The 13027-nt window shown below is 45.3% G+C and overlaps 1 protein-coding gene across 9 annotated transcripts in view; it reads right to left on the bottom strand.

The window, feature by feature from the left end:
- MTMR14 (myotubularin related protein 14) overlaps nucleotides 1-13027 on the bottom strand; it is a 50832-nt gene that overhangs the window by 22665 nt on the left and 15140 nt on the right. For 3 of the 9 annotated variants that reach the window (XM_035276226.3, XM_035276228.3, XM_035276230.3), the window contains exons 4-9: nucleotides 10065-10140; nucleotides 9216-9276; nucleotides 7552-7674; nucleotides 6016-6089; nucleotides 1712-1782; nucleotides 1054-1128 (exon numbers count right to left, since the gene is read on the bottom strand). In XM_035276226.3, coding sequence (XP_035132117.1) covers nucleotides 1054-1128; nucleotides 1712-1782; nucleotides 6016-6089; nucleotides 7552-7674; nucleotides 9216-9276; nucleotides 10065-10140 — 480 coding nt within the window. The remainder of the gene's footprint in view (nucleotides 1-1053; nucleotides 1129-1711; nucleotides 1783-6015; nucleotides 6090-7551; nucleotides 7675-9215; nucleotides 9277-10064; nucleotides 10141-13027) is intronic. The other 6 variants (XM_078351605.1, XM_078351607.1, XM_078351608.1 and 3 more) reach the window with 3 other exon arrangements.

The raw sequence follows: 13027 nt of genomic DNA, 5'->3' as shown, positions 1-13027 counted from the left end.
ACGGATCTTGCTGCTATCAGGACCACAGAGTACTGACACTGGTGATCTAGGAGCACCTAGTTGCTTAACATAGATGGGCCAGGCTTTCAAAGAAAGAGAGATCTCAAGGCTTGGTGGGAGCTGTCCAGACCTGGGAACGGGGAAACTAGCAGGGAGGCAGAATGTTTTCTGTTGTTTACTGGCTCGGTCTTTCAAGTTCTAGGCTCTGTGCCTGTTTCTGTGCTGGGATGCACAAGCTGTGGGTCCCCGTCCTCCAAGATTTCAGGGAAGCAGATCTCTAAATCAGTGACTACAGCTCAGTGGAAAATTCCATGACGGATGTGCCCAGGGGGTTAATGGGAATATAGATGCAGGCATCCAACTCGCCAGGGATAAGGAAGAGGCAGATGAGGGAAGTCTTCCTGAAGTAGATACTTGAGCCAAAGCCTGAAGGGCAGTATGTCAGCCAGACAAGAGGAAGCTGAGAGGTGGCAGCCAGGCAGAAGAACAGGACATGGGGAAGGTCGCAGAAAAACAAGACTACTTGTTCTGTCTGAAGCAAGTGACAAGCAAAGCTGCTGGCAGCCTTCAGACTGTGTGGGCTAAGGGTGGAGAGACGTATCCAGTAAGACTAGGGGCCCCTTCCATGGTGCGCAGTGACAGAGGAGAGCACGGTGGAAGTAATTTTAACGTTTCTATAATCAAATGAGGTCAGGCAGCTCTGTACTTCCTCTGGCTGAACACGCATTTAAAAGGAAAAGTGAAAAAGTAACTAAGCCCAGATCTGGAATAACAGACTCTATGAGGTCCTCTGGAAACAGAACCCCTGGTGGATGCAAATCTTTGAATGAGTCACGTTCAGAAAGCTTTGATTTTCTGGGCCATGAGCAAATCAGGAGATAGTTAAACAGACACGCAATTCCTCCTGTCTGAGAGGTCAGAGGGCCAAGGGCATCTGAGGGGACAAGCCAATCCATCAGGCAAATGCACGAGGGCCTTGTGGGGCAGGCAGCAGGGGTCCCCTTGGTCCCCACCCCCTTATCCTGCCCTCAATGCTTGAGTCAGGCCCCTCACCTGATACTGGCTCCAGTCAATGTTCAGAGAGTGAGTCAGGAAGTCGGGGATGCTCAATGGGGCATCAACGTAGTCCTGGAGACAGAAAGACGCCTGTGAGATGTGGGCTGGCCACCAGAGGAGGCTGAGGTAACGGGGAAGCTTGCAGTCCCAAGGCTGTGACTACCACAGGCAGCACTTGCCTTCTCCAGGCCAGACACCTGTGCTACCTGGGAGTGACAGCTTAAAAAAATCTATGTGACCAGATCATCACAGCTGAGTGGAGTTTTTCAGTCAGACACTGGTTGGTTGTCACTGAAATAGGCAAGGTCAATATGTATTCAGCTTCCAGCAGGTTTCCCTTAGCCTGCACCTACAAGCTGGGAAAGGAAAAGAATGCTGACCCTAGCCTATACACAGACAGTAGAGAAAGGAAGAGCTTTTCCTGAAAAATTCCCTTAAACAAAAGAGAAATAATGGGGAGAAGAAGGTATATATGACAAAAAATTTAATATGTATATACAAGGAGAAGAGGGAGCTAAAGAAAGAATGAAACTATCAGGGAAGAAGGTAGAAAAGAAAGAGGGAATTATTTTCCCAAAAAAGACTGCTAGCTGTTCTCTTTGGTCTCTCTTTACAAAGAGACCTGACCCAAGTTGATGTATGTTATTGCTCATACCTGCTTCCAGTTAAATATGAGCCCTTCCGCCATGTAATCCCGATCTTTATATTCCTTGAAAAATTCACAGCCTGGAAAAGAAGGGCAGAGTTATGACACCTCCCTTCCCAGCCCAAAGTCTTCTGAGACAGCCCTGGCCAGACCCAGAGCCCTGAATGCTGTGGACAGAGGGAGCCACCAGCTCACACTTCTCCAAACTAGTGGCTCCAGTGACGCCAAGGCTGACATGGTGGGCAAGAGCCAGGGGCGAGCCTCCAGAGCCCCTCTGGTTTCCTGGCTGCATGCCTTTTCTTTGAGGTGCCGCCTGCTCTCAGCCTCTTTGTAACTTTCTCCATCTATGCTCACTGATCACCGGTCACTTCCCCGACATTGCAGGTCCCTTTGCCCTACAGGTCTCTGTAGTGCCAATCCCCGTAAACAAAGGCATGACGTACCACTGCAGCCTAGTTGCAGAGGATCACTCTTCTTCATCTCTAAAATGGGAGCAAATAATGCTAGCCTCGCAGGCTTTTAGTGAAAAGTGAACATCCTATCATACTGGAAAGGACCATGGACAGTGCCTCAAACCTGGTGTTCAAGAGACACTGCCATGCCCAACAAAGCAAGCAAAGAGGCACTTTTCTGTGTTATTTGGTGGAAAAATTGTAAGTAACACCACCAGGATAAGCCTTCAGGAATAGAGAGCGAAACAATAGAGAGAATAGGGCTTTGGCAACATTACCAGCTTCAAATCTCAGCTTTTCACTTAACACTGTGACGCGGAACAAGTTGTTTAATGCCTCTAAGCCTTGATTTTCTCATTTGTAAAATGGCTATTTAAGGATGACATAATACATACAAAACACCTAGCACAGCACTGGTCCAAGTGGCACCCACACTGCCACTGCAACAAGAGCCCATGGTGCCTTCCCACAGTTTGAAGTCTACTTTGCTCTGCACTTGGGTTTGGCAGCCTTGGTCAGACAGAATCTGTTTTGCCTCTAGACTGTGGCCTGCCCCTGCTGAGTCTAAGCACAGTACAGTGAGCATCTGGGCTTTCAAGGAGCTCCTGGTGGCTTCAGGAAATGTGGTGGGAGAACACACTTGGCTGGCAGTTTCTTGCAGTCATTCTCAGCACCCAGGGCCTCTACACAAACCTCAGAGGGCACATGGCTTTGGCCTCACCTCCAACTCTGATGAAGTCCCAGAAGGCAAGAAAACAATCGTCCAAATTCAGGAGAAGTAGCTGCAAAGATTCCATGGAATGTCACAGCAACTCTTGGGTCAAGTTCCTGTCTAAGACCACCTCAGGGAAGATAGGAAAGCTTCTCTAGAGACCCAGCCCATGTTTTCCAGAAGTGGTTTTCATACCATATACATCCTACACTCTAATCCCCAGACCTCAAGAAGTCTGCAAACAATCCTCAACCATAACACTTCAGCCTATTCTTGGGAGCCTCAATGGGAGAAAGAATTATAGATCTCAGACAGAGGCCCTAAGTTATGAGCCCAGGTTTAGAAGAGACACCAATTATCCCTCAGAGCTCTTGTGAAGTGCTGTTTCTCCAACTCTAGCTGCTCAAATCAACACTGCGGGCCTTAGGCTGAGCTCAGACCTGCCTATGATGCAGAAGCAGTTTTTGTGAGAAATGAACAGGGCAATGCCTGATGTTCATTACCTGAACAGGCTTCTGAACCACTTTCAAGCAACAGGGGAGGGACCAAGACTGAGAAGAGCCACTCACTCAAGGAGGAAACAAATTATACTTGTGCTGCAGAGGGCCCCATCTATTTTGGTGCGCTGAAAGAAATGATCCCAGAATACTTCTTATTTCCAAGAGCCCAAGACAGTTTGACACAGCGAGAACTAAGGCTATTTAGTACCTGTTTGGCCTCAAAGTCATCATAAGGCTCAACTGAGATTCCTTAAATAGCATCAAAGTGCAGCTCATGGCTTGGTTTGGATCATTGTAATTTTATTTCTTTTTCTTATTATAAAGTGATACAAGTATGCAAAGAAACACAAGAACACAAGTATATCAAACAGGAGTGATTCTCCTGTTCCCCTTATCAGGGTGTGCAATGGTGTCTCTCCCCATCTCCAGCTTTTTAATTTTTATTGATACTCGTTACCCACCCCAACACACATACAAACTTAGATACAGTACATATAAACTTTGGTCTCTTTTGATGCCTCTTATAACAAAAAAAGTTTTGGGGAAAGCACTCAGACATCTTAACATTTGGCACATTTCCTTCTTCCTTTTTAGTAAGCACAGTTTCCTTTACTTGAGAGTGTACTATGTGATTCTGAATCCTGCTTATCTTAAGCTCTGTGACATTTTCCATGTCAAAAAGTTTAAGCATTTTCTATTTTTTTTTTTTTTGTAGAGACAGACTGTCGCTATGTTTCCCAGGCTAGTCTTGAACTCCTCGGCTCAAGCAATCCTACTGCCTAGGCTCCCCAAGGTGCTGAGATTACAGGCGGGAGCCACTGTGCCCAGCCCATTTTCTATTCTTCTACAATTATGCAATATTTCATCCTACTGATGGATGTGCCATCATTTAATCATTATTCTGATTCGTGAAAACATTTCTTGTTTTGCTATTACAAATAGATATTGTGATTAACATCCTCAGCACCAAGTTGGCTGAATTACATACTAATGACCAATTATCAGAAAAATACCTGGGTCAAAGAGTGCTAATATTTTGGGAGTCTTGTACCAAGTTGCCAAACTACAGCAGAAAGGACTCTGCATTACTATTTTGAAGCAGTGGTATTTATACTTCTAGCAAAACTATTTTTTCCAAACCAAGTCCTACTTGGAACCTAAATTTAAAATGAAGAAAGTGATGCCTGGTTCCTCAGGCAGTACAATCCTGCAGACAGTTCAGTCTGTGGAACCCCCGAAGCATCTCCTGGGAGTTGGAAACTGTGTCTGAAAAGCAGCTACAGAGTTACCCAATGGTTCCAATGTGAATCCCCTTATGTAGGATACTCCTGTCAGAGTGTAGGTCTGATACTGTCAAGCTCACCCCAGCATCGTTATCATCATCAGCTACATCAGCCCAAAGTTGCTTTTAGGGAAGAGGAGGTTCCCTGAGTCTTTCTTTCCCAACTACTCATCATTAGGCCTGTTACTTACAGGACACCTGTTATGGATGGGTCCAGCACTTCATTCTGAAATGGGTACCATTATCTTCATTTTATTAAGGAGGAAACTGATGCTCAGAAGGGTTACGGGACTTGTTCAAGGAGACAGTGCTACGGCTGGGATTCCTGCCCAGTTCTATGTGGCACCAAACACCATGCTGGCAAAGAACAGTGCACAGACTCAGGGGAAGTCCCCTGTAAAGGTGCTGGGTTACCAGGAGCTGGAGTTTGGATACCACCAGCTTGCTCATCTCTGATGAGATACTCCCCCTTAACCCCTCAAGGCACTAGATGAACCTGCCTGCCCTTTCTCATGGCTATGTGGCCCCAAAATTGAGGAGATGAGGTCCAACACAAAAAGGCAGATGCTTGTGTGAGGTTTTAAGGAGAAAGAGTATATTACTCCCTGTTGTCTGCTGACAGCATCTTGCACTGATGTTAGAGCTCCTTGGCCTCCCTTGCTAAACAGGCAGGTATTTCCAGAAAGCTTGAATGCTATAAACTAGACTACCAGTTTTAATATCCAGTGCAGAGACTACAGCCCCGGCCACAGGTTGCACATACTTTCATGTGCAAGGGACAAATGCAGCTTTGTGGATACCAATGTGCTTCGCAACATGGTGTGGCCATTGTCCAGTTGCTGGGAACACAGCAATTATGTGTTCTTCTACCACCAGAATAGCCTTGCCTGGGGCAATTTCCACAAATAACTCAATCACTTCAAGACATGCACCCAAAAGGGTGACATCCACTCAGACTAGAGCAGCAAGTGCAGCTGCTGACATGGACTACTAATAATGTCATTTTACACTTAAACAGTACTTTCATGTACAGAGCACTTTCATATAAATCAAAACTCTGAGCTACATTGTTTCAAGTTCCTGAAAAAATTTGAGCCATGGAAGGGTAAGTACTTCACTCAAGGCTGTGGCTAGTACCAGTGACAGTACTCAAACCCTAGACCCCTTGAGTGGAAAGCCCCTTCTCCAGGACACTGTCCTACACTTAGCTGGCCTGTAACTGGGAACCAAAATGTCCTATGCTGCCTGACACAAACCCTCCAGGAAAGCTCCCTGGACACCATTGTACCTAAGTAGAGAGGGCTTGCTCAAGGTCCCCCCCAGGTCCCCAGTCCTAGGACGCCTGCCACTAGATGAGAGCCCCCTACCTGGATATGGGATGGAGAGGAGGGTGAAGTCGGCATAGCGCTGGGCTTTGTCCACCTTCTCAGAGGAGGTTACACTATAAGACAGGGACACAATGTGTTACAGTATCATAACACACACACACAAACGCACACACACACACACATCCCATTCCTCAAATAAGGATTATAATCACAAATGAAGCTTCTGCTAAAAAACTATTCTTCAATGTTAACAATTCCCTTTGGCAGTGCCTACTTTGTACAATTAAGAATTCTCACTTTGGCTGGGTGAGGTGGCTTGAGGTGGAGTTCGAGACCAGCCTGGACAACATGGTAAAACCCCATCTCTACCAAAAATGTAAAAAAATTTAACTGGGTATGGTGGTACATTCCCATAATCTCAGCTACTCAGGAGGATGAAGCAGGAGAAGTGCTTAAACCTGGGAGGCAGAGGTTGCAGTGAGCCAAGATTATGTCCAGCCTGGGCAACGGAGCCAAACTCCACCTCAAAAAAAGAACTCTAACTTCTCTGCCCCTATTCCAATGTATCAAGTAAGGAAGATTACTCCCCCTCTAATACTACAGCAATCCTCAATCAGAGCCTAAAGGTGCAGAACAACCTTCCACCTGACCCCAAAATGCACACAGTATAGGCACTCTAACCCAGGAGTGAGATGAGAGCCAAATAATATAATCCTATGGGAATCCTTTTTTTTTTTGCTCTCCTGTTTTCAAGCCCACTTCTAAACAGGGTGAACAAATAGCATCTGAAAATAAACATTAGGGACTCTAACAGATAAAGGAAGGGAGGAATAAGGCAACATTCCGATCTGCAGATAGGTGAGCTCTGACTTTAGTCTCAGTGTGCTTCTAAGACCACCTTTTAGGATCATTAAAAGACATCATTTAAAAACAAACAAAATTTTGGAAAAAGCTCCTATAGTCTCATCACTAACCCAGGCAATATTTTTTAGTTTTGACTTCTCATATTTGAATTTGGTCCATATGTGTTTTTATATAATTGCAGTCACTGAAGTAAAATTTGAATATATGCTGTTTTTTTGTTTAATTTTAAAAGAAATCCTAGGACAAGGCACAGTGGTTCATACTTGTAATCCCAGCACTGTAAGGCAGGAAGACTGCTTAAGGCCACATGTCTGAGACCACCTTTGGTAACAAAGACCCCATCTCTATGAAAAATAAATTTAAAAAAATTAAGAGATTCTAATTTGTCACACATGGCATAGAACTTGGAGCCAGAAATAAAAATTACAGAGATATGTAAGAGAAGATGGCAGTAGAGCACTGGGTTGAGACTAATGGATTCCTCAGTCACTAACATACAACCTGAGCAAGCTATTTAAGCTCTCTGTGCTTCAGTATCTGAAAAAGGGGGACACTGGTACCTGTTTTGCAGGGCTGTCTGAACATACAGTGAGACAATGTACAGAAAGCCCTCTGTAAGGCCAGCACACAGTGACAGCTATGTACTGACGCCAGCCCTGCAAATCTGTACACACTGTCTCTGCTCATTTTGTGGTGGGTGCCTGTACTTACTTCATGCCAAACTTCACCTTCTTGTTCTCCACCATCAGGTCACAGATGTATCTGACTGACAGGTATCGAAGCAGCTTGATGTCATAGCCTCTGACCTTATCAAAAAGATGCGTGTCACCACTTCTGAAACAAAGAGCCAGGGGGAGAAGTCACACGGCATGTTCACTCAGAGGAGCATAGGGGTGGGCATTCATTCAGGGAAATATGGATGTCACTTTTCTCCAGAAGCTGGGGCATGTGCTAGGTAGATGCATGGGTGCCAAAGAGGCCAACTAGTTACAGAGAGGTTGCAGCGAAGGTGACTTCTAAGAGATTACCCCAGTCTCTGGGATGTATTTCAAAGAGGAGCAATTTGCAGGTGGAAATGGAAAAGGACTTCCTGGCATTGCTTGACTTTAAGCCAAAAGACTCAAGATAATCTCGGGATTCTAAAAAGCGGCAGGCTGGTAACTGATAGAATCTTTCCGTTTCCATTAGAGTTGATTTCCTCCACTCCCTCCTTTTCCCCCATTTATGACCATTTTTAGCCACATGACTTGCTCATAATGTAACAGGCTGAAATTCTTGTAGAGATAAAGTTTTTAGAGCTATTTTATCAACTGATTATGAAATACTAGCAAGTAAATTCCTTCTACCTAGCAGGCCAATGAAGCAAAGAAAAAAATAAAATGTTTCTATCTCAGTGCTGCCTTTTGATCAGCCCTGCAGATTTATGCAGTAGAAAGCACAAACAGTCACCAATACTTTTTTATTTTTTAATCCACACTGCTTTGTTGCCCCCAGCAATCTCTTTGCCAAAAACAGTATATGCTGAAGATGATGACCTGGCTGGGCAGAGGTCACCTGATCTAGGGAGAAGAGCCAAACATTCTTGAGCACAAGCCAGAGCCACTGCTTTCAGAGCTAACAGGCAGAACCCAGGCATAGCAAGATGCCCTTTCATGAACTAAACTATGATTCGGGAAGCTGATTTTAATGAGGGTGCTTGTGTGCATTCCAGAGATGCTTGTCACCAGTTAAAGACTTTCCATGTGGTACAGACCATGCAAAGGAGCTTTTCTAAAATATCCTGTAGTATTGTTTTCTAAAAACATTTGGGAATGGGATAGGAAGAGTGTAAACCAGCCCATTTCCTTTTATAGGGACTCAAACTTCTGTTCTGTACCAAGCTTTTCTTAGGTATAGCACCAATCATGCCGCTGTGAAACATCTGATCTCCAAATGTGCCTTCCAGGCTAGACCTTGTGTCTCCTATGTATTGACTGTAGCCCTTGCCCTGTGCCTCAGTAGTACTAGGTGTACTGGGTAAGATCTGGCAGGTTGGTAGCATCATAGCTGCAAACTGGCAACTCTGGGGGGGCTTTAAAACAAATATAGATGTCTGGGACCTATCTCAGGCCTGCAGTATCAGGAACCCCAAGAGCGGGACATTCTCTCTGAATCCAGATGTGCAGCCAAGATGGAGACAGACTGCTCAGGTATTTGGATGCTACCCAGTGGACTTCAATAGCCCTGTTTCAGGGATACAGACTTGGCAGACAGAAGGAAAAAAGGCCAATTCACTCACCTGAACCAGTGATAAACACACACAGACAATATGGCCATCTCTGGCCAGACACCCCATCCCCAACACAAGCCCTTGACCAGAGCAACCCGGCACTGACCGAACAGCACAGTCCTCCTCCGTGACGTCCTCCACATCTGCCCAGGCATCATCTGCACCCCCTGCCAGAAAAACCTATCTGTCAGTACTGAGGCTGTGACCCAGGGCTCCACACAGGGACTTCCTTATCAGCATCCTTCCCTGTAGTGCCAAGGGTGGGCTGGATCAACTTGGCTCCACCCCTAAGGACACACTATGCCCCCATATGCCTGGTAGTTTTCATCTCTAAGGTGAACTCGTTTGTCTCCTGGTTCCTGATAAAAGGAAGGCCCCTGATCTCCACCCAGCTCACTCAGACCCCCTACCTATACTACTATGGGCATGGGTAACTTCTGTTTTGAGATGGAGTCTTGCTCTGTCGCCCCTAGGCTGGAGTGCAGTGGCATGATCTCAGTTCACTGCAACCTCGGCCTCTAGGGTTCAAGTGATTCTTATGCTTCAGCCTCCCAAATAGCTGGGATTACAGGCATGTGCCACCATGCCCGACTAATTTTTTTTTTTTTTTGAGATGGAGTCTCGCTGTGTCACCCAGGCTAGAGTGCAATGGCACAATCTCGGCTCACTACAACCTCCGCCTCCTGAGTTCAAGTGATTCTCCTGCCTCAGCCTCCTGAGTAGCTGGGATTACAGGCATGTGCCACCATGCCCGGCTAATTTTTGTATTTTTAGTAGAGACAGGGTTTCACCATGTTGGTCAGGCTGGTCTTGATCTCCTGACCTCGGGCGATCCGCCTACCTTGGCCTCCCAAAGTGCTGGGATTATAGGCATGAGCCATGGTGCCCAGCCCAGGTATCTATTCTCTATGACTGGGTTCTCATTCTAGGTCAGAGGATGCTGTTCGACATTCACCTGAGAAAAAATAGTTGTAGCCTGAGCGTCCATACAGCTCTCCCCATCCAGCCAGTGTGGCCGACCTGCAAATGTGCTAGGAGAGAAACAGCATTTTCAGGGTCAGATGGTTTTCTGAAGCATGCACAGTTGAAGGAACACCTGGGATTCTCTGATTCTTCCAGGCCAGCATAATGGGCCCAAGAGCACTCCCCTAAGTTCAGCATCAAGGCTGCCACAGTCAGTAGGAAGATGCCCAGAATCAATCCACAACCTCTACCGAGAGAGTCTCACTCCCAAACAAGAGGTGCCAGTGTTACCAACAGGATTGGATTAGATAGAGTGGTTGTTGCATGTGTACTACATCCTGTACATGGTACTGAAAAACCCACCATCTACTCAGTGAATTTCAAAACAAGCCTATGAGGGAGATGTGGCAGGTGGCATGCATTGGTGCTGTTTCACAGATGAAGAAAAGAAAAGCAGGCTAAGAGGTTAAGTGATGTATAAGGTCATATAATGAGGGGTAAGCTGGGATTTAATCCAAACCCAATGACCCTAAAGCCTGTGTGCTTACTGTAATCTGAAACTGTTTAGCATAGAGGGGAACAACCTTTGTAGTGGCGAGAAGAGATGAGAAATGTTTTAGAGCTTTCTTTTCATCACTGAAGGGATTATTTTAAGTGAATTCTAGAAACCAAGCAATTGGCATGAACTTCAATATCTAATTGTAAGGCTACTTATTTAAATAAATAGTTTGCGGAAATCTAGTAGGGTGGGGGAAACGGGGGGAAGATACCTGGTGATAGGGAGGCAAATCAGCCCAAGTTTAGCTAAAGACTAAGAGAACATGGCCCTGTTATACTACAATGGGGAATGGGGAAGTTGTGAGGTGACAGACAGGGAGTGAAGTGCACTGCTTGAGTGGGTCACACAAAGTACTCATGCAAAGTTGGTCCCTAGAAGACTGCAAAGTACCATCTGAAGGCTTCTCCTTCTCTACCTGTAAGATAATGGGAAGGAAAGTTTTGCTGCTAAAGCAAAGAGTTGGTGTGTGGGAACGACTAGGTCACTTTCTGGCTCTCCCTGAGGTAGCAGCAGCCTAGGGGCGGGGACATTAATAGAAAAGTTACCTGCATATATATAACCTGGACAGAGCGAAGGACTTTATTGGTACCAGGGCAAGAGCTGGTTTGTGGAGAGGTTGTCCTAGAAGCCTACGAGAAGGATGAGGGCTAGTATTTCTGCTGGCCTAAGTAGGATGGAACTCCAGTGGGAGCCACTTAACTTTCTGTGTGTCTAAAAGCAATCTGAAAATCTGATTAAAAACTATCAACTGTCTCCTGAAAAAAAAAATGTACACATCATAATTTACTTACATTTCCAGGGATTTCTGGACTCTCCCAAGTCCACTGATGAACCTATCCCCAGACCCTCTTAAAAGCCTCTTTAAAGGAGTCAGCCATGTAATAAGGAGTAAAGTGGATGCTTCCACAGGAAAGGGCTGAGGACCCCTAAGACGCCAAAGGAAAGGGGGAAGTTTGGTTTCCAAAATTCAAGTTGTTGACAGGGTGTGTGGCTGCCTGTTCCACTGGCATATGTATCATGGCCACCCTCCCCGCTTCATCTAAGCTGCTGGCAGCTGACCTCACTCTCCTTTGCATTGTTTCTGTTAAATCTGTCAGAGCAGACGGCTGCCTTCTTTTTGGCTGTTGAGCTGAGACCCTTTTTCTGTTCCCAATTCTTCTACATCCCTTCTAATGACCTTGTCTTTTCAGTAATTGAGGCAGCCAGACCCAGGCCAAGAAGACCCCAGAGTCACATGGAGAAGAACAAGTTGGCCAAGTCCCCAAGCGGGGCACAGCCTCTTCAGGAAGGCCCCTGGGGGAGGGCTGACCCCTCTTGATACACACCTGTTCCTTTGCCTCATAACCCATCATCTCTGCCCTTTAAGCTGGTTCTTGACTGAAAACGCAAAAATGTTCTCTATTTATCTAGTTAGGAATGGCCTCCAATTCTGCCTGTGGAAAAGCGCTATGTAGGATTTGCTAATTTAGTAACCTCTGACCTCTGCTCCCCACCTCTTAAACGAAAAGAAAGATGAATTGTTCCAGTTTCAATGGTCTAAAACCAGACACAAGTGTTTGGGGAGAAAAAAGTCTGAGAATTTACCCTTCAATGATTGAACTGAGTTTTGAAAAAAAAATTTTTAATATATTTTACTTAACTCATCACATCCAAGATGTTATGTCAATATGTAATGACTTTTAAAATGAGTATTTTACATTTTTTCTATTAAATCTTCAAAATTTGATGTGTATTTTACACTTAAAGCATATCTTAAGTAGGATATGAAACTCTGGGCATTGGCTGGGCATGGTGCTTCACACCTATAATCCCAGCACTTTGGGAGGCCAAGGCGGGCAGATCACTTGAGGTTAGGAGTCTGAGACCAGCCTGGTCAACATGGTGAAACTCTGTCTCTACTAAAAAGACAAAAATTAGCCAGGTGCGGTGGAACGTGCCTATAATCCCAGCTACTTGGGAGATTGAGGCACAAGAATCACTAGAGCCCAGGAGGCGGAGGTTACAGTGAGGCAAGACGGTGCCACTGCACTCCAGTTTGGGCAACAGAGAGAAACTCTGTCTCAAAAAAAAAAAAAAAACAACAACAAAAACTTTGGGCATTTCAATAGAAATGTGGTCCCATTTGAAAGTTGTTTTTAACAACAAATTTTTATATCGCTTCGTCTTAAAAATTAAATTGAAATGAAATAAAATATAACCCTTGGTTCCTCAGTTGCACTAGCCACACCTAACTGAGTTTTGAAGGAAGCAGAACGCAGGCATTTCTTTTTCCTTAAATGTTAGACTCAGGGGGTATGGGTGCAAGTTTGTTACATGGATATACTGTGTAATGCTGGGGTTTAGTCTTCCATTTAACTCATCATCCAAACGGGGAATGCAGTAACCAACAGGTATTC

Source organism: Callithrix jacchus, chromosome 15 (genome assembly GCF_049354715.1).
Source record: "Callithrix jacchus isolate 240 chromosome 15, calJac240_pri, whole genome shotgun sequence".
In the NCBI taxonomy this organism is placed as follows: domain Eukaryota; kingdom Metazoa; phylum Chordata; class Mammalia; order Primates; family Cebidae; genus Callithrix; species Callithrix jacchus.
The sequence above is the reverse complement of the archived record's forward strand: the minus strand, read 5'-3'. Positions and strand labels throughout refer to the sequence as shown.